General features: G+C 37.0%; 1 protein-coding gene and 1 pseudogene across 14 annotated transcripts in view; one reads left to right on the top strand and one right to left on the bottom strand.

The window, feature by feature from the left end:
- The window catches only part of CCSER2 (coiled-coil serine rich protein 2), a 138,653-nt gene that overhangs the window by 87,958 nt on the left and 27,872 nt on the right, over positions 1-22,823 (bottom strand). For all 13 annotated transcript variants that reach the window (XR_014827413.1, XR_014827410.1, XR_014827411.1 and 10 more), the window contains exons 2-3: positions 15,969-17,424; positions 14,121-14,317 (exon numbers count right to left, since the gene is read on the bottom strand). Coding sequence is in view for 6 of the 13 variants with exons in the window: in XM_084996403.1 (XP_084852529.1) it covers positions 14,121-14,317; positions 15,969-17,385 (1,614 nt within the window). In the remaining 7 variants the exon portion in view is untranslated. The remainder of the gene's footprint in view (positions 1-14,120; positions 14,318-15,968; positions 17,425-22,823) is intronic.
- On the top strand, positions 17,911-18,512 carry LOC106506067 (large ribosomal subunit protein uL22 pseudogene; annotated as a pseudogene). The gene has a single exon (XR_014827417.1). The product of XR_014827417.1 is annotated as a large ribosomal subunit protein uL22 pseudogene (transcript).

The raw sequence follows: 22,823 nt of genomic DNA, 5'->3' as shown, positions 1-22,823 counted from the left end.
AGTCAGTTGAATTTCTGTATACCAGCAATGAAACATTACAAAAGGAATACAAAAATACGATACCTTTTAAAATTGTACCACACAAAATCAAATACCTCGGAATACACCTGACCAAAGAGGTAAAGGACCTATATGCCGAGAACTATAAAACCTTAATCAAAGAAATCAAAGAAGATGTAAAGAAATGGAAAGATATTCCATGTTCCTGGATTGGAAAAATCAATATTGTGAAAATGGCCATCCTACCCAAAGCAATCTACAGATTCAATGCAATCCCTATCAATTACCCATGACATTTTTCACAGAACTAGAACAAACAATCCAAACATTTATATGGAACAACAAAAGACCCAGAATCGCCAAAGCAATCCTGAGAAACAAAAACCAAGCAGGAGGCATAACTCTCCCAGACTTCAAGAAGTACTACAAAGCCACAGTCATCAAAACAGTGTGGTACTGGTATCAAAACAGACAGACAGACCAATGGAACAGAATAGAGAATCCGGAAATTAACCCTGACACCTATGGTCAGTTACTCTTTGACAAGGGAGGCAAGAACATAAAATGGGAAAAAGACAGTCTTTTCAGCAAGTATTGCTGGGAAACCTGGACAGCTGCATGCAAAGCAATGAAACTAGAACACACCCTCACACCATGCACAAAAATAAACTCCAAATGGCTGAAAGACTTAAATATACGACAGGACACCATCAAACTCCTAGAAGAAAACATAGGCAAAACACTCTCGGACATCAACATCATGAATATTTTCTCAGGTCAGTCTCCCAAAGCAATAGAAATTAGAGCAAAAATAAACCCATGGGACCTCATCAAACTGAAAAGCTTTTGCACAGCAAAGGAAACCAAAAAGAAAACAAAAAGACAACTTTCAGAATGGGAGAAAATAGTTTCAAATGATGCAACTGACAAGGGCTTAATCTCTAGAATATATAAGCAACTTATACAACTCAACAGCAAAAAAACCAATCAATCAATGGAAAAATAGGCAAAAGACCTGAATAGACATTTCTCCAAAGAAGATACACAGATGGCCAGCAAACACATGAAAAAATGCTCCACATCGCTGATTATAAGAGAAATGCAAATCAAAACCACCATGAGATACCACCTCACACCAGTCAGAATGGCCATCATTAATAAATCCACAAATAACAAGTGCTGGAGGGGCTGTGGAGAAAAGGGAACCCTCCTGCACTGCTGGTGGGAATGTAAACTGGTACAGCCACTATGGAGAACAGTTTGGAGATACCTTAGAAATCTATACATAGAACTTCCATATGACCCTGCAATCCCACTCTTGGGCATCTATCCGGACAAAGCTCTACTTAAAAGAGACACATGCACCCGCATGTTCATTGCAGCACTATTCACAATAGCCAGGACATGGAAACAACCCAAATGTGCATTGACAGAGGATTGGATTTGGAAGAGGTGGTATATATACACAATGGAATACTACTCAGCCATAAAAAAGGATGACATCACGCCATTTGCAGCAACATGGATGGAACTAGAGAATCTCATACTGAGTGAAATGAGCCAGAAAGACAAAGACAAATACCATATGATATCACTTATAACTGGAATCTAATATCCAGCACAAATGAACATCTCCTCAGAAGAGAAAATCATGGACTTGGAGAAGAGACTTGTGGCTGCCTGATGGGAGGGGGAGGGAGTGGGAGGGATCGGGAGCTTGGGCTTATCAGACACAACCTAGAATAGATTTATAAGGAGATCCCGCTGAATAGCATTGAGAACTATGTCTAGATACTCATGTTGCAACAGAAGAAATGGTGGGGGAAAAACTGTAATTGTAATGTATACATGTAAGGATAACCTGACCCCCTTGCTGTACAGTGGGAAAATAAAATTAAGAAAAAAAAAAAAAAAAAAAAAGATCTGAAATACAGACAGATATATATATATATATATATATATATTTTTTTTTTTTTGCCTTTTCTAGGGCTGCACCTGCAGCATGTGGAGGTTCCCAGGCTAGGGGTCTAATCGGAGCTGTAGCCGCTGGTCTACACCAGAGCCACAGCAATGAGGGATCTGAGCCGTGTCTGCGACCTACACCACAGCTCGGCAATGCCAGATCCTTAACCCACTGAGCCAGGCCAGGGATTGAACCTACAACCTCATGGTTCCTGGTCGGATTTGTTAACCACTGAGCCACAATGGGAACTTCCTGATATAATATTTGTTATGTCTGTCTTACACTATTCTAAAATCTGATTTGCAAATGTCACATGTTTTTTTGTTTGTTTTTCTTTAATGGCTGCACCTGCAGCATATGGAAGTTCCCAGGCTAGGGACTGAATCACAGCTGCAGCTGCAGGCCTACACCACAGCCACAGCAACACCAATCCAAGCCACATCTGTGACCTACGCCAAAGCTTGTGGCAAAGGTGGATCCTTAACCCACTGATCGAGGCCAGAGATCAAACTTGCATCCTCAAGGAAACCACACTGGGTTCCTTAACACACTGAGACACAACGGGAACTCCTCGTTTGTCTTTCTGATTTGAGATACAAAACTTTCCTTCCTTTCTACTTTCTTAATTCTGTAACTAACTTCATCTGTACTATCCACTTCACAATTTATTAGCAATGCAATTACTCCTCTCAAGTACAACATGATTTTGTAATCCCTCCATGTCACCATACATGCTATTTCTTATGCCTAAAATGCTCACCCTCTCTTTTCCTTGACCAATTGATCAACTTTGTATCCATCTTCAAAATTCAACTCAACTCAGATATCACTTCCTCTTAGCATATCATTCATATGCTAACACAGCATGCATGATATCACTTAAAAACTATATTTATGATTATCTATTTATAAGTTTGCCTGTCATACTAGATTTTGAATTAGGGACCAAAAAAGACTTTTACATATTCAGTACCTTTGGAACTTAATAGTATCTGAAACATAGTAGAAGCTCAATAAACAATTACTGAATCCAACTTCATATTAAATAGATTTAGTCTAGACAAAACAATACGGAGTGAAGAAAAATATGCTTAAAGGGTCGCAACAACAATATACGATAAATTTAAACTTATTTATTTATTTATTTATTTTTGGTCTTTTTGCCATTTCTTGGGCCGCTCCCATGGCATATGGAGGTTCCCAGGCTAGGGGTCCAATCAGAGCTGTAGCCACCGGCCTACGCCAGAGCCACAGCCACGCGGGATCTGAGCCGTGTCTGCAGCCTACACCACAGCTCACAGCAACGCCGGATCCTTAACCCACTGAGCAAGGCCAGGGATCGAACCCACAACCTCATGGTTAAACTTTTTGTTAAAAATTAAATCAACAGGTCAAAAGGAAGCCATGCTAGTAATTAAATGCACATGGGAGATTCGCCAAGTCTGGCCCCAAAAATGTGAAATTAAGAAAAATTTAGTTTCCTCATCTCATTCTGCCCCCTTATCTATAAAACAGTCAACTGAGTTGGATTAGATTCCTTCTATGCCATTAAGTCTTATATTCTGCATCAGAACATACTGAAAGTATCAATATCAGTTTAAGATTTTCATTTACCTATATTAGGACGGTCTCAACTTTCTGTAAGCTGTCCCTTTAGTTACTTGCAACTTGCTATTATGACACGTGGTACCTTAGAAACTTACTTTGTAAATAGGTTATGTCATAATGTGTACAGAAAATAATGAATAATATTAAACATTATATCTAGTTTGAGTTTCTACTTCTTTTGAATTAAATGACATACCATTATGGCACCCACTTCAACAAACATATAATGAATATTTATTGCCAAAAACCTAAAAGAGTGATAAGAGAGAGTGAAATATCAACTATATTCAAGGCACATAGTAGGAACTGGAGATTAAAAGAAACTAGATAGACTTGTATAAAGTAAGAAAGGACCATGGAGAGCCAGTCAAGGAGTTTAGATTTGACATTATAAGGAATGGGAAAACCAACAGGAAAATAACAACTCAAACTGGCAATTCAGGATGATTCTGAGGATCTGAGAATGAATGAGAGCAATAGTACTAATCATAATGTCTGAAAGTGGGGAGGTGATACCTTTTTCCTCTATGCTCAATGAATAACAGAATTTCAACAGCTGAACTCTCATTAAACCTGTTTCCAAAACTGCTGGACCCTCTACATCTCAACTCTGCCACCACCTTGGCCCAAGCCACTACCTTCCCTCACTTGCATGATAGCTTCCGGCATACTGTCTACCTCCCTTCTAATTCGATCTTTATATGGAGCATTTTAAAAATATAATTTGAATTGTGTCCCTGTCCAGCTTGAAATCCCTCCAACAGCTTGTCTTTAATTTTTAGGGTAAAGATCCAAACCTGCTAAGCTCCATAAAAGCTCTATACAATAGCCTCTTCTCTCCTGCCACTCCTCCCCATTGTTTCAGTTCTCAGCCCATACTGGCCTTTTCATATTTCCTCAAACATTCCATGATCCCTTCCTACCTCAAGGCATTTCCATATGCCATTTACTAAAAACACCTAACATTCTTCCAATTACATATACCCTTTTTACCTCCTGTATTCCTGGACCAACTTAGCCTAAACATCATTTCCTGAAAAAGCCTTAGCTAAAACCACACCAGACCAATTTTCCAATAATACACTTTCACACTTTGTGATTCTCCTTTGTGACATTTTTCCCACTTATCAGTTGAAGCTAATTAGTTAAATATTTCAACTACATGTGCCTCAACAAAATATAAGCCCGAACAGAACCCATAGCTGTCTTGGTCACTGTGTTCTCAATGCTTTGCACATAGTAGTCACTCAAATATGTTAAATGGATTGATGGATACCGTCCACTGGGGGCCAGAGGAAGAACGTTATAGCAATGACAACAGAGAAAACTGAGTGCCCAAAAGGTTTCCACAGATTTATATTTGCTTTACAAAGTTAATTTCTGGATCTTTAAAATTATCTGCAGCATTCTAATGTAGGAGTCAGCAAACTTTTCCTTAAAGGCCAGATAGTAAATGTTTTTGGTTTGTGTGCAATACAGTCTGTGATGCAACTATGCAATATTACCACAGTAGCATGAAAGCGGCCACAGACTGTAGGTAATTTAAACTTTACATGTACAAAAATTTATTTACAAAAATAGGTGGGCAGCTTGAAGGCTGTATCTTGCTGTCCCCTGTTAATACATCCTGAAGAAAAAGGAGACAGAAATTAAAGCCAAAAATTTTTCCTTTACATTTTAAACTCATAAGAAGCTTTTCTTGAAATACCATACAAACTTCCCCAAACTCTGAACCTGAAATAGGTCAGCATGGAACCTTCCTTTAATGGCCACAAGTATATCCCCTCTCTTAATGTGGATCATGAGTTTCTGCTGAGGTAGCAACAGTCTCTTTCTTCACATGTATTTCTCAGTAACCAGTAGTAACACACATGAAAATTTTAAAATATATGCTGAACAAATAAATGAACCAAAAAGAGCAAATATACAAATGAAATCCTCCATATATTAGCTTTTTTCCCCTTTCTTTTCCCCAGTCTACTATAGTTCAGTGCAGAAATGAGTAAGAGGGGAAGCAGATGACTTTTTGTTTTCATTTTCAAAAAGAGATTATTCTCCAATAATTGCATATTAATCATTTTCCAAAAGGCTGACATCTGATAACAAACAGAAAACCAGAGGACAGCAGTAAACAGGTAGAGCAGTGTCCCCCTTATCCAAATAGGATACTTTGCAAGATTCCCTGTGGATGCCTGTAACCACAGATAGTACCAGACAAAACAAACACCGTGTTTTTTCCTGTACATATAGACCTATGATAAAGTTTAATTTATAAATTAGGCACAGTAAGAGATCAGTAATAACTAACAACAAAATTAAACAATTATAAAAATATACTGTAATAAGTTATATGAATGTAGTCTCTCTCTTCTCTCTCAAAATATCTTACTGTTCACTTTTAATGCCCTTTTTTTTCTTTTTAGGGCGGCACCCACAGCATATGGAGGTTCCCAGGCTAGGAGTCTAATTGGAGCTGATGCTGCTGGCCTACGCCAGAGCCACAGCAACACGAGATCCAAGCCACATCTGTGACCTACACCACAGTTCACGGCAACACCGGATTCTTAACCCACTGAGCAAGGCCAGGAATCGAACCTATGTTCTCATGGATACTAGTCAGATTCGTTTCCACTGAGCCACAAGGAGAACTCCACCTTTTTCATCTTAATGAAGCACTTACCATGCACTGTGGCCCTAACTTTTGCAGTCTGAGGTACATGACTAGCACAAACTTCTTTTTCCTTTACAATTTCACACATAGAAGATTTGTTCTTATCTAGGTCTTGGCAACTTCAGCATATACTTTTCCTTTCCTTACTATGTCAGGAACTCTTACCATTTCATTGAAGAAAGCAGTCTTTTGCTTCTCTTTGGCATATCCAAATTGCCAGTATCACTCCTCTTAGGCTTTGGGGCCATTATTAAATAAAACGAGGGTTATGTAAACTCAAGCACTATGATACTATAAGAGTCAAAAGTATAGCTATGAAAGTAGCCTCATGGACCACAGACCAAAATTTGGGGCTTTATTCTAAACTGAAACAATACAATTTAAACATAAATAGGAGTTCCTGTCTCGGCTCAGCAGAAACAAATCTGATTGGTACACTGTTCAGATCTGGCGCTGCTGTGGCGTAGGCCAGAGGCTACAGCTCCAATTCAACCCCTAACCTCCATATGCCTCATGTGCCACCCAAAAAAAGCAACAAACAGGAGTTCCCATCATGGCACAGAGGAAAAAAATCTGACTAGGAATGAGGTTGTGAGTTTGATCCCTGGCCTCACTCAGGGGGTTAAGGATCCGGCATTGCCATGAGCTGTGGTGTAGGACAGGTCGCAGACGCGGCTCGGATCTGGTGTTGCTGTGGCTCTGGCGTAGGCCAGCAGCAACAGCTCCAATTAGACCCCTAGCCAGAAAACTCCGTATGTCATGGGTACAGCCATAAAAGGACAAAAAAAAAGACCAAAACAAAAAAAAAGACAAACATAAATAACAAAGAACCTAATATTGATTCAAGATCTAAGGTAAAACCTGACTGAAGGATGACATAAACATCAGAAAATTAGAAATTCACTAAGTAAATTAAAATTTTTAAATATAATTCATATCACTGGACCTTATCTAGGTTCTTAATTTCACTTCAAACTATGACAGGTTCTACCCTGGGACAGGAAAAAAGATGAATAAGACACAGGCCAGTTCTTGCCTTCAAAAGTACCTCCCTGTAGGTGGGGAGACCAATACAGTGTAGTACATCAGAAGCAAATAAAGTGCTAAAACTAGAAGGAAGCAATATGGTTAGAAGCAGAGAGGAAGTAGTGATTAACTGTAATTCAAAGGACTATCTACCCACACTAAGTCAGAATTTGTGCAAAAAAAAAAAAAAAAAAAAAGATGAAAAACAGCAGTCTTCACTATTTAGCAGAAAGAAGAAAAGCAGAAAACCAGGACATGATTTAAGAGTGCCATGAGGTCCCATCACTGAACAGATAACCCTTAGGAGGTAGGAAGAGATAACAGATCTGAATAGAGCCTCAGAGGATGAATAAACTTGATATACAGAGGAAGCATGGGAAGAGAGCATGCTAGGCTAAAGAACAACACAGGGAAAGGCACAGAATGGGTACACTTAGAGAAATGTAAATTATCCCAAATGGTCTTTGCATGAGATGCAGGTAAGAGAGAAGCAGCATAAGATAAAAGGCCCCTGAACAAAGGGATTTAAAGCAGCATGATCTCACCAGAGTTTAACAAAATAGTAACAGTGGTATGAAAGACTGTTGAATGGGGTGGAAAACAAGCAGAAGGAAGCCAATTTTTTTGCCACCATCATTGGGATAATATATGTGAATACACTTTAAAAAGTTAAAGCATTCCCAGTGCCTTCCTTAAAGTAAAATAACCCAAGCTAAATTAAGAACACTGCTGCAAAATTAGAGAGTAACTTACAACTTATTGGGATTTCCTCTAAAATTTAAAATAAGACCAAATATGAAAAAAACAAACCAAATTTGATATTCTGGTATTCCTCTGCTATATTTCTGGGCTACAGGAAATTCCAAAATTCAGTGCTAAAAAACCTAGGGAATGTCTATTCCCACATAAATTACTGCCAAGAATATTATGACATTCATCATAGCTTTAAGTCTCAGTAAAGTCTAACAGCATCAGTTACCAAGGTAGAATCCCAAATTCTAGGCAGTTGTTCCTTTAGTAAAAACAGGTAAAGAACTGTGTAATAAAATATGTTAGCATCATAAGGCATAACTACTTAATGATATGTCAAAGGTGTTCAAGAAAGAGTCTGAATCTACATTTTAAAGTGAAAAATACTCTGTTTAAAGAATAAGAAAGTTAAACCTGCCTACTATGTGAAGATAGGTCAAGGCTGGTAAAACAGAAAAATAAAGCTAGACACTCTCAGGGATAACCTGGTTCAACCACATGTTTAGCTTTCTATAAAAATCCTTCCAAAAATAAAAGCACTCCATGTGATGATTTAAAATTATCAATCCCTAAATATTTTAGTGTTAGGAACTCAGTCATCATGACATTGAAATTCGACTCTTCTGCAATGAGAATTCTTATACTGGTCACAGCATTGAACCAAAGGAGTCTAAGTATGGTTCACTGTTCTAACAGCAGTGGAAAATGTTTTTGCCTCACACTGTGAACATATAATATGGTTCTGACAGTATCTGCTAGCCAAAAACAAACAAACAAAAAAGCTTTATTTCATCTTCAAAAAGTTAAATATCAACTAAAAGTTTACTGATGTTTAAAATGCTCAGTTATCCTGAGTAGACATAAGGCTGAAAATCAAGAATACCAGACTGAGAGTATAACAGTCAGTAAGCTAGTTCCCAAACTATCAATATCAATTTACTCAATTCATCTGAAATTCAAATCTGATATAGGAGTTACTAACTGGTCCACAGCTACTTCAAATTATTACTATAAAAATATAAAACATGATAAATAAAAAAGACACCGCCCTTGCAGTGAGCAAAGATAACTTCAAATCATGACGTGTCAGAGTCCTCAAGACTGCTCCCCTGGTTAAATGGTTTTCAAGAAGGACTCACGGGACTCAGCAGTCACAGTCACAGCTAAGATCTGTTCCAGCAGAAGGACACAAAACAAAATAAGAAAAGGAAAAGACACATGGGAGGAAGCTGAAGAAACGAAGTATATATAAGCTTCCAAGAGGCCTCTCCCAATGAGTCACAGTACTTAATTCTTTCAGCAACAAGCTGCGACAACACATGAAAGATGTTGTCTATTACAGATGTTCCTAAGAAATTCTGTGGTTTTTTATTGAGGGCTGGTGACATGGGCATCCTTTGCCTAGCACATACCAAGACTCTAGAGCCCCAGAAGGAAATCACGTGCACAGCAAAAACCACATGTGCAGCAAAAACCACACTGCCCAAACAGTTCAGTCACAGTGAACCATTCTCATCACTTAGGAAAAGTTTTGTATCACAATAAGGGAACTGTTTACCAGCAAAGGGCTGGCCTTTCTAAGGCTAGGCAATCTCAGGCCTGCTATGTTGTCTTTTTTTGCATAGCACCTCAAGTATATTACAAAAGAATATTAATGAAGGAACTCATTATGCCTCATACCAACTTCATATAAAGTCTTAATTGCAAAAAATAAAAAATAAAAACAAAAAGAAAATGATAAATAGCTAACATTTATTGAGCTCTTGCCATTTCCCTGGCATATTTTATATGTATGACCTTATTTAATTTTCACAGCAATCCCCTGAGGTAGTCTAAGATGATACTCAGATCACTCAACAACAATTATCATTACCACGGCTGCTACAACACTCAGACATGTACTTCTAATATCAGCCCCAGAAGTAGGTACCACTCTTACCTCCATTTTTTTTCTTACCAAAAAAAAAAAAAAAAGGAACAGAGAATCCAAAGATTATACAATGAGTACATGACAGAGATGGGATTTTTAGTCTAGCTTGTTCCCCAGCTCTTAATCACTGCACAGTACTGTCTCTCAACATACTAAATACCTTGTGCAGCCCTGGGACAGAAAATTATGTCTTACACACACACACACTAAAAACTATAAATAAAAACATTACTAAGTTTATTTACATAAAAATCTAAAACTATGCATGGTAAAGGCAACAAAAAAAGTTAAAAGCCACTGGCTAAGAGATTATATGTGACACGTTTAAGAAGAATTAAATTCAGACCGCATAAGAAACTTTTTCTTATCAGTAAGAAAAAGATAAACAACTCAGTAGAAAAATCAGTAAAAATAAGTAATTCACATAAAAGGAAATCAAACAGCCAGTAAATATATGAAAAAAACTATAAAATAGTGATGTAAATGCAAATTAAAATGAGTTATCATTGCATACTCAGACTTTAAAATCTTAAAGTCAGATAATAGCCGAAGATGAGGATCAAGAGAAATCTTCAGTCACTGTTGAGACATATAAATCAGTAGAACCATTTTAGGAAGATAATCTGGCAGCATCTAGTAAAGCTGAAGATCCACATATCCTCTGATCTGGTAAAGCTATTCTTAGGATTATAATCTAGAGAAATCCTAACATATATGATCAAAGAGACATGAAGAGAATGTTCATTCTACACTGTGATTATTATTAGAGAGGAATAACTCAAATGTCCATTAGCAAAGGAACAGAGAGAAAAAAGTGGTATATTTACAAAACTTCATGGTGGTACAGCAGGTTAAGGATACGGCATTGTCACTGCTATGGCACAGGTTCTATACCTGGCCCATGAACTTCTGCATGCCACAGGTGCAGCCCCCCTCCAAAAAAGGTATATTTAAATGATATTATACTGTATTAAAACTAAATAAACTAGACTTATAACAGGAATACATGTATAGCACAAAACAATAAAACTGATTTTTAAAAAAGTTACAGAACACTATGTATCACTTATATAAGTTGTAAAATACACCTAAGAAACAATATGATGTGTTGTTCAGATACACAAACACATTAAAGGTTAAAATAAAAATGAAGATGGCCTATATAACATGACTTAGAATTCATGTTTTAAAGTAAGGCACATTAGAAGAAACTCATTCTTACATTTACACTAGGATGCTAACCAAAGAATTATTTACTAAATAATAAAACCTTCTCTTTATGAGAATCCATTCATATATCAGAAGAAAAAAAGGCTGAAAATCATATTCTAGCTTTCCATGTCATGAATTTTGGAAAAGAAAAAGCAAACTAGGAGTTCCTACTGTGGTGCAGCAGAAACGAATCCTACTAGTATCCATGAGGATGTGGGTTTGATTCCCGTCCTCCATCAGTGGGTTGAGGATCCCACGCTGCCATGAGCTGTGGTGTAGGTTACAGGCGCGGCTCGGATCTGGCATTGCTGTGGCTATGGTGTAGGCCAGCAGCTGTAGCTCCGAATGGACCCCTGGCCTGGGAACCTCCATGTGCCGTGGGTGTGGCCCTAAAAAGAAAAAAAGAAGAAAGAAAAAAGGAACAGAAATCCAATCTAGGCATTCCTGTTGTGGCTCAGCAGTTAACAAACCCGATTAGTACCTAGTATCCATGAGGACATGGGTTTGATCTCTGGCCTTGCTGAGTGGGTTAAAGGATCCGGTGCTGCCATAAGCTGTGGGGTAGGTTGCAGATGAGGCTAAGATCTGACTTTGCTGTGGCTGGTGTAGGCTGGTGGCTACAGCTCTGATTCGACCTCTAGCTTGGGAACTTACATATACTGTGGGTACGGACCTAAAAAAGGAAAAAAAAAAAAGAAAGAAAAGCAAAAGACAGATTGCATTTTTTAAAATAATAACCTATTTACTATATGTCAAAAAAATTGACAGTAAAAGGATGGAAAAAAAATATATATATAAAACTGGTAAAATATACTAATTCTGAAAAAAAATACTAATTTTGCCTTAAGACAAAAAGTATGAGGGTTAGAGAGGATTGCTAAATAATGACAAAGTCCAATTCACCAAGGAAACAATAGTAAACAGGTGCACATCTAATAAAATTAACTTAAAAGTATAATAAACAGAAAATTGATAGAATTTTAGAGCCAAAAATGGTAAACCCACCATCATGGTATATCTTTTCTCTTTCTTTCTTTTTTCTTTTTTTTTTTTTTTTTTTTTTTTTTTTGCTGTGTATGAGTGTGTGAAGTTCCTGGGCCCGGAATGGAACCCGAATCATAGCAGTGACCTGAGCTGCTGCAGTGACAACACCGGATCCTTAACATGCTGTGCCACAAAGGAACTCTAGATCTTAACACACCCTTTTCAACTTTTGCCATCAATTCCCCATCCTTTCTCAGACTCTCTTCCTCTTAAATCTGAAGAGGACACAGAGACACCATTTTCTTCCAAAGCACAGAATGAACACTTCATCCTATATATAAAAGCCAAATGATCATGGGGGAAATTCATGGATCTTAGAGACTAAAGGTCAACCCAGGTATGTACTGAACTCCTCTAGGTTATTACATCATCTAAGATACAAGAACGAGGTGTCTGAAAAATGTCGGGTGGGTTACTACTGCCATCTGCTGGACAAAATGTTCACCTTCACTTCAATCATACTCAAATCTATTAAGAGCACACATAAGGCCCTAAACTGTAATCTTTTCTGGACTTTCTTTATCTAATGAAATAAAGATGCTGCCTCTAAATTAACTATATGTCCTCTCCATGTTTGTACAATTTAACATGCTTCTAGTAACAACATTTATTTTTTTCCAAGTCACAGGTTTATGAGTGTAGAAAACTATATCACCTGACATCCATCTAGAATTTAATATACCACAAAGACTACCAATTTTCCCATACAACTGCTGAAAAATCATATTCCATATACTGAGTAATTTCAGGGATTAACTCGAATCACATCAACTATACTTTACCCACATGGCATATAATTCACATTATTTGCAATTTTTCTTAAAATATGTATTTAAAAATGTATGTTAAGTCTTCTGGTGTGCATCCATATCCAGTTCCCTTGCTTACCAGGCACACAGGAAAATTACACTTCCTGCCCACTCAGTACATAAGATTATTTCAGGTCACTATGTTATGAGTAAAAGTGCCATATGCCATCTGCAGGCCAAAGCAAGTAATTGCGTTTATGTGAGACCCTCTGACATGCACTACCAAAGTGACACTGGGCCTCCAAAAGCCATGGTAAAGCCTCAAGATCAAACCAGCTCAGAACACTGAAGAGATCTGTCCAGACCTACAATAGACATTTTAGAAGTAAAAAATAAACTTTTATTGTGTTAAGTCACTGAGACTAGTGCACTGAGAATGTTACCTCAGCACAGCCTAGCCTAGGGATTTTTAACAGCAGCTCTACTGATACCTTAGGCTGGATAATTCTTTGTTGTGGGTGCTATTCTGTGCATTACAACACATTAAGCAGTATCCCCAGTCTCTACCCATTAAATCCCAGCAGCACCCCTCAATGTGGCAACCAACAATGTTTTCAGACATTGCCTTTTCCTACTTTGAGAACCAGCAGCCTAGCTTAACCTGAACTATACCGTATGTCTACACGTACACATATATATGTGTGTGTGTATTTACTTATGTACAGACCCTTGAATAACACAAGGTTAAGGGTACTAACCCTCCTCACAGTCGAAAATCCACATATAATATACAGCCTGTTCTCCAAATACACTTTTCCTCCATATTTGCATCCACAAATTCAACCAACCACAAAGCGTGTAGTACTACAGTATTTACCATTAAAAAAAATTCACATAAAAGTGAAACCTTGCAGTTCAAACCCATGTTGTTCAAGGGTATTATGAACATATATGTATGAGACCATAGTCAACTCAAGTGTCATATGACAAATATATGCTTTATTATGTATTAACATCACACGTCTTACAGGCCCTTAATAGAAATGAATTCCTACTTCTCAAACTAGGAGACTTCTTCATAAACTTAAAAAATCCAATCAGTATCCCAAGTCTCTGTATAATAAGGTAAACAAAATGTTCCGAAAGGGTATATAAATCCATACATACTATGCTGTTCATTTCAGAGGACTCATAGCTCCCAACTGGGTGGACATTTCCAATGGGCTCCAAGCCCTCTTCATCCCACATGTATGTCCCATCAGAGCTATCAGATGGAGAGAGTTCAAACGAAGAACCAGCTCTGTAATCTGTATCTGGTGAGATCAAGTTATTTCCAGAAGTATGTTTTGAACATTCACTCCTGTCTTCAATTGATGTTTTAAAAGAGAGAAAAAAAGTCATTAATTCACAAAAATACAATTATTTCTCAGGTTCAAGTTCTAATAAGCTCTAATAGTTTGATATACTATAGCAAAAAAGTTGGCAAAAAAGGCATTCATAACTAGCATCCTCTAAATTTAAATTAAAAAGACACAAAATCTTTAAAATAACCTACTGAAATGTTTCCTAATAAAGAAAATTCATTGAACCGCTTTTCACTTCTGCAATATTTCTAGAAATGTAAAAAGTCTCATATCATTTGAATATTTCCTAAGACATTTATTTTTAAGCACTGCCCAGGAAATTCCTTACTCTGTGTATATTATTTAATCTTGCAGTTGCCTCTTTATAAGGAAATAACTTAGCCAAGCAGTCACTCCTAACTAAAAGACTCTCTGACAGTCAAAGTCGTATGCACATCTCCAGGCATGGCCTAGTCCCCCAACCAGACTACATACCTATATCTAATTCCTCAGTCTGTTCTTTTTTCAGGCTATATGGGCACAGAGATATATTTCTGCCAGCACTGACACCAGGATTACCAAGTAAAAGAAGAAGTGTTTAACAGGTACTTTCTCACTTTCCTCAATTAAAAAAATAAAGCTCCTCTGAAAGTACAACTATTAAGTTTGCTAGGCAAGACATCTAAGTCCTCCTTCACAAAAATGAAAATTGCCTAGGATAAAAATTAGATCAGACATAACCTATATTAGGTTCATTCACCCTTTGGTATAGCTCCACTCAACAAATAGCAGTAATCTGCTACCATAAAGGAAGAGATTGCCACTGATGTGAGGAAGCAGGAGAAAAAATATTTCTTTTTTGGGTTGTTTTTTTTTAGGGCCACACCTGGGGCATATGGAAGTTCCCAGGCTAGAGATCAAATCAAGGTTGTAGCTGCCAGCCTACACCACAGTTCAAGCTATGTCTATGGCCTACACCACAGCTCACGGCAACACCAGATCCTTAACCCACTGAGTGGGGCCAGGGATCAAACCCACATCCTCATGGATACTAGCTGGGTTTGTTACCACTGAGCCACAAAAGGAACTCCCAAGAAAAAATAATTTTGAAGCAACCAGGAATAGGCCTGTGTATGACAAAGAACAAAGGTAAGACACCACAGGGGGAAAAATGTTTTTACAGATGATGTTTCAGAGTAAAAAACAGGACAAGGAACAAAAGTCATAAGGAAGGTAAATGTTGCCCCATTCCAATTTTATCTAGATCCATCCCTCCATGAAATTATCAGTATTGTGGAATTAAACAGAAGATTAATCCTTTTTTTTTTTTTTTTTTTTTTTTTTTTGTCTTTCTGCCTTTTCTAGGGCCGCTCCTATGGCATATAGAGGTTCCCAGGCTAGGGGTCTAATCAGAGCTGTAGCCGCCAGCCTACACCAGAGCCACAGCAACGAAGGATCCGAGCTGCATCTATAACCTACACCACAGCTCACAGCAACACTGGATCCTTAACCCACTGAGCGAGGCCAAGGATGGAACCTGCAACCTCATGGTTCCTAGTCGGATTCGTTAACCACTGAGCCATGACAGGAACTCCAACAGAAGATAATTCTAAATGTAAATTCAGTTATATTATCCAGGAGAATGCAAAAAAATAAGGACATTAATATTTACCAGAGACACTTATATCTATCCACTCTTCAGTTTTAATGAAGGATTTTTCATTTTCCTTAGGGGAATCAAATATATCCTTTGGTGGTACATTTTCATGCTTTTCTTCTTTGAGAGAAATTTCCTCTGGAGTTATTCTAGTTCTGTTGGAGTCTTCCATATCTATAAAATCATCACTAAAGTCTTCACTTAGATCATTCTTATCAGAAGATGACAAAGAAGACAAGGAAATGTCATCCACATCATCACTCAAGTATCTAATTTTAGCATCATGCTTCACGGTCTGGTCATTTTCTGTTCTGTAACTATCATTTTCAATTAGTTCTTGGTCCTTATTAGCAGCTCTGTCTTTAGTCACAAGTGTATCATCTTCCTCTATACATGTGTCAGCAGGTGAATTTTTATTACCATCAACTGTGATAGTTCCAGAAAATGGCGGTCGGCTAGATTTCAGTAAAGAGGGGTGAACCATCCTGTAACCCAAAGTGGAAGTTACACCTGGGCCATTTGGTAAAGCCAACTTCTTTCCACCAGCAGCATAAGGCCTATTAAACCCATACCCTAAATGTTCATTCCCATTGAGTACTTCCGTCTGTCGGGAATTTCTTGTTAGCATACTTGACCTCAGAGGCACTCTAATGGGTGGCTGTTGGTTCTGATAAGGCTTTGTAAGATCTGCAGCTCTATTGAAGGAATGTGATCTGGTTATAGATGAAGGTGGAAGGAATGAATTCTGAATGGAATGTGAAAAACTTTGTGACCTTACCATTTTTTCACAAGCAAGAGATTTAATATTATCTAGGGATTGTGCTAAGCTTTCTCCAGAACTGCTTCTGGTAGCACAGGAGTTTGCTCTAGGCCTTTGTATGCTACCAGTTGATCGGTTTCCATAAAATCCATTCAACTGTGATTTTGGAGCACTGACTGAAGCATACGAAGTCCTTCCTAATAATGTGCCTTTGGTGAATTTACCCAAATTAGATGGTCCAGACAAAGACTTTTGATTTAACTCCTCTGTAGATGACACAAACATAGTTGTTGGCTTCGCTAATTTTGATGTGAATAAAGAGATACTTTTCAAACCTCCCTTTATCCCATTTTTATCAAATACTCCTTGAGTAGGTACATGTTTTTCAGGATCAATTACTTTATCATGTGAACTCTGAGTATTGTTAGGTTCCTCAGGACTTTGTGCACTAAACTGGTATTTATTTGCCGTTCTCCAATTGAATGAATGGGACGATGAACAATCAGAGCCATTATTTTTGATGAAACTTTTGATGTTGCTACTCTTTGACGTTCCCAATAAATTAACAGGTTTTCCATTTGGCATTGGCTGCAGTGTACTTCTTACAGATTTTGTTCCATACTTTGGCAACCTGGAACCCAAAAAAGTCTTGATTTGTGTTTTTTCTTCCATGAGCTATATGGTGCATTTGTTCTTAAAATTTGACAGAATCTGAGGAGACAAAACAGCAGATTGAACATTCTTAAATAAGGATAATTACATGATTATTACATAATATGAATACATATCTTAAATAATTAAACGTGGCAAAGCCCAAAAGCTACTCGTGATTCCTACAGATCTCTTAATAAATACTGAATGCACAAATTAATAACTTTATGTTAGAAGAAAATATAGAACATTTTGGTGAACACTTTATAAATTTGGGCTATGGATGGTAATAGCAAAATCCAGAAATAATAAAATTAGACTATTGAATTTGTACTAAAAAAAAATTTCAACAGCACATTTTCCAATTTCTAATCCAAATTATTTTTTTCATTTTCAGTAATATTATTTGTTAAAAATAAAAAAGTGATCTTGTTTTTCTTTTTAAAGCATACATGATCTTATAAAAACTGGAATACATATTAAAATCTTCATTATTAAAGTTATGGGAAGGCTGTTCCAGTAAGTGGCCTGAGGTGACCTCTAAAAATGGCTCACTATTCACTTGACCCAGAAAACCCCACAAAATCATGCAAATGAAGATGTTCAAATCTTCGTGTTCACTTTAAAAACACTCGTGAAACTGCCCAGGCCATTAAGGGTATGCATATTTGAAAAGCCACCAAGTATCCAAAGGACGTCACTCTACAGAAGCAATGTGTGCCATTCCGTTGTTACAATGACAGAGTTCATAGGTATGCCCAGGCCAAACAGTGGGGCTGGACACAGGGTCAGTGGCCCCAAAAGAGTGATGAATTTTTATCACACATGCTTAAAACTGCAGAAAGTAATGCTAAACTTAAGGGCTTAGATGTGGATTCTCTGGTCATTGAGCACATCCAGGTGAACCAAGCCCCCAAGATGTGGTGCAGGACTTACAGAGCTCATGGTCAGATCAACCCTTACATGAGTTCTCCCTGCCACATTGAGATGATTCTTACTGAAAAAGAGCAGACTGTTCCTAAGCCAGAAGAGGAGGTTGCACCAAAGAAAAAGATATCCCAGAAGAAACTGAAGAAGCAAAAACTTATGGCCCAGGAATAAATTTCACAAAAATAAATGCAAATAAAAGTAAAAAAAAAAAAAAAAAAGTTATGAGAAGGACGTTCGTAAAGAAACCAACAGCACAAAAAAAATTCTTCTGGCACTGAGGGCTACGCTATAAGCTGTCATTTTATGTAACTATCTCAAAAGAATTTCTATCTAGTAATATAATACACTACAGTTATTGGTAGGGTAAGAGGTAAAATGATTTATCACATTGATTAGCCCATTAATCTCAACCTCTCACATTTATTTTATAGGTAATAGAAAAACAACCAAAAGGTTCAATGAACATACAAGACCATAAAGCTGAAAACGAGTATCCTCTATTTAGGTAATTTTAATAAATTATATCATGTGATAAGATTACAAAGATGAGATAAAAATATTAAAATGTCCTAACATTAACAGAAATATAATACACTCGCTATATATTCACTGTGGTTAATATAAAAATGTTACAAGACCACACACAAGAGCAAAATTCAAATAAAAAGAAAAATATATGCCTCAGGGTCACTAGCGTTTTTAAAATTATGTACCTTAAGACACTGTGTTTAATTTTTTGTTTTTTTTTAATTAGAGAAAAATGATTCCAAGTCTTCCCTGGCCTTAAAAATTAGAGTTCCTAGAGTACACATGTGTTATTAGTCATACCAAAAATAAGTATTTAGAAAATCATACACACTTTTAAGTAAAGACAATGGATCAAACAGAATTACAGAACTTCCTATCCCAATAACTAATAAAAGGGACAGACTGTACACGTGTGTGTGTGTGTGTGTGTGTGTGTGTGTGTGTAATTTTTCAGCCAAAAACCCACCAGATGTAGTCAAAAAAGAAAATGTTTAAACTAAGAACCTTTAAACTTTAAAAAGTACTGGTCAGACCTTAGAAAACTAAATACAGAAATACCATATAATCCAGCAATCCCACTCCTGGGCATCTATCTGGGCAAAACTACATGCATTTTGTAAAAAGCTACATGCATTCTGTCCACTGCAGCACTATTCACAATAGCTAAAAATACATGGAAACAACCTAAATGTCCATCAACAGATGAATGGATTAAGAAGATGTGATATATATACACAATGGAATACTACTCAGCCATAAAAAAGGACAAAACAATGCCATTTGCAGCAACATGGAACTAGAGACTCTCACACTAAGTGAAGTAAGTCAGAATGAGAAAGGCAAAAACCACATTATATCACTTATATCTGGAATCTAATATACAGTACAAATCAATCTATCTACAGAAAAGAAACAAACTCATGGACTTGGAGAACAGACTTGTGTTTGTCAAGGAGGAAGGGGGAAGGAGTGGGAGAGACTGGGAATTTGGGGTTAAGAGACGCAAACTATTGCATTTGGAGTGGATAAGCAATGAGATCCTGCTGTATAGCACAGGGAACTATATCTAATCACTTGGGATGAAATATGATAGAGGATAGTGTGAAAAAAAGAACGTATGTTCATGTATAACAACATGTATAACTGAGTTACTCTGTTGTACGGCAGAAATTGACAGAACATTGTAAATCAACTATAATAAAAAATTTTTATTTTATAATGATTTTTATTTTTTCCATTATAGCTGGTTTACAGTATTCTGTCAATTTTCTACTGTACAGCAGGGTGACCCATACATGTATACATTCTTTTTTTCTCACATTATTATGCTCCATCATAAGTGATGAGATATAGTTTCCGGTGCTACACAGCAGGAAAAATCTTTTAAAAATCTTTTAAATGGCTGTTATTCTTACAGAAATTAACTCAGAAAGGTTTTAAGAACCAAATTTGTATAATCAAGGTAAATGGCAAACAAAAACCGTTTAATAAAATAAGTTTATCTTCTCCTTTTTTCAATCAGTGGTAAGTACAATACAAGCATACATATTTATTCTATTACAGTAACATTCTAAAACGTATATAGGTTTACTGATCAAATAAACCAGTATTACTTACATACTATGTTTACGATTATGAAAATGCAAAACTTTAAATTTTAAATTGAATGATTATCCTGATAAACTTTTAGTTTACTTTTTATAGTCATGTCAACTTACAGATAGTTTCCAAGCACTTTATGGTAACTTAAATCCCTAGACTACCTTGTGGCACAGTGGGGTTAAGGGTCCAGCATTGTCAGTGCAGTGGCGGGAGTTGCTGCTATGGCTTGGGTTTTGATCCCTAGCCTGGGAACTTCCATGTGGTCATAGCCAAAAAAATTTAGACTCTACAGTAAAAATCATGATCAAACAGCAATACGTGCCATGAGCAAAAAAAGGGACAGTATATCCATGCCAGATGATTGCCATCTCCATTTTCTGATAATGATCTTTAGCACAAAATATACTCCACACCTACAAATACTTTCAGGATTACCAGAAAGAAATTGGTAATAATACTAGATATAAGGGTCATTCTGCATATCACTAAATAAAACACATTAGAGATTCTGTCCTCTGGTGAGTCAGTTTGTGAGTCAGAAAGGCATTAACATTTCCCTGCCAGTCACAAGTAGACTGAGAACAGAACATTCTGTTCTTTTACTTCTCTATGCTTCTAGGTAACTATCTGAAACAAGGGCAATATATGTTATCTCCCAAGAACATCTTCAATATAACACAATAAGCCCACAAAAAAGACACACTGTTATTTACTACAAAGTGTTTGGGGGGGTGGGGAGATGAGAACCTGACTGCACTATTTCCTATCAAGAATATTTATTGATTTCTAAATGCACAAATAATTACAACCTAAATGATATCAATCGTCTTGGACTGTGGTCGTGAGACTAAACTAATCTGACAGCTTAACTATAAAATTTTCATATCTGCTTATATTATGAATATTGTCACTTCATTTGTTGATGAGCTACCTGTCTTTAAGTATCATAAAAGTTTCTCCTACATTCTTTACAACTTTAAAATAAAACAGACCGGAGTTCCCGTTGTGGCTCAGTGGTTAACGAATCCAACTAGGAACCATGAGGTTGCAGGTTCTATCCCTGGCCTTGCTCAGTGGTTTAAGGATCCGGCATTGCTTTTAGCTGTGGTGTAGGTCGCAGATGCAGCTTGGCTTGGATACCTTGTTGCTGTGGTGTGGCATAGGCCAGCAGCTGTAGCTCTGATTCAACCCCTAGCTTGGGAACTTACATACTTCCATATGCTGCAAATGTAGCCCTAAAAAAGCAAAAAAAAAAAAAAAAAGTAAATCAAAATTTTTTCCTTTTAAAAGGAATCCACTGGAGTTACCACTGTGGTTCAACGGAATCAGCAGCATCTTGGGCGCTCTAAGACACAGGTTCGATCCCTGGCCCAGCACAATGGGTTAAGGAGGCACTGCCACAGCTGTGGCTTAGGTCCTGAATGTAGCTTAAATCTAACCCCTGGCCTAGGGAACTCCATATGCCAAAAATGAAAATAATAATAAAAGGAATCCACAATGAGATAAGAAGGGAGAAGCAGGAGCAAACATTACTGAGCACTTACATGAAAGGTACCAGGCTTACCACTTTGTCCTTGTTAACTGTTTAATCTTAACATTTTAAGGTGGCAGATTTCATCTCATTTTAAATAGATAAACCACAGTTCAGAAAAGCTAAAATACTTGTTCAAAGTCACAAGCTCATAAACTACTGAAGAGAATTCAGGTTCAAGTCTACTTGACTCTGGGATCCATGAAGTCTGTCTTCTTGACAAAGGAATAAAATATTGTGAGAGGTTTACTGATGGCTAGGGTCAAGAGTGAAGGAATAAACTGGATAGCTAAGGTTAGAAAAGCAGCATGAAGCCTGCAAAGAACCTAGGTATTAATTGATTAAAGAAGTTTTTGCAGGGGAACAAGTAAGAGCTTTCATTTTTTCAAACTCCTTTCATATCCATTACCTTATCATCTGAGGAACCACCCACTCACATTCTTTTTTTAGTTTTTCAAAGAGCTTTTTAGACAGTGTGAATTGCATGCATTTTTAGGGATTTTAAAGGCATAAATTCGCTAGAGTCCAAGGGCAATTAATTAACTGAACAACAATGCTAATGACATGTTCCTACCAGTCACTTCTTGAAACCTGCTTTCACATTCAAATAACTAATTTTTTTTTTTTAATTTTTTTACCTTGTGTTACTCAACCCCTTCCCCCATATCCCCTTCTCCCATGTTTTTTGGCTGTCACCTATGTCAAACTGATTCAAAGCCTTGATTATAGCAATTAAATAAGCAAAAATAACACCTTCAAAAGCAAATGTTTAAAACAATACAACTTCATTCCAGATTCTTCATGATTTTAAAGAGTGCACACCAAGCTCAACACAAAACCCCATTTTTGTATCTAGCTACAACTTTTC

Source organism: Sus scrofa, chromosome 14 (genome assembly GCF_054392235.1).
Source record: "Sus scrofa isolate SSC_HxYL_T2T_F1_AM1 chromosome 14, Sscrofa_HxYL_maternal_Yorkshire_Landrace_v2.0, whole genome shotgun sequence".
NCBI lineage: Eukaryota > Metazoa > Chordata > Mammalia > Artiodactyla > Suidae > Sus > Sus scrofa.
This window is presented reverse-complemented; position numbering and strand designations above follow the sequence as displayed.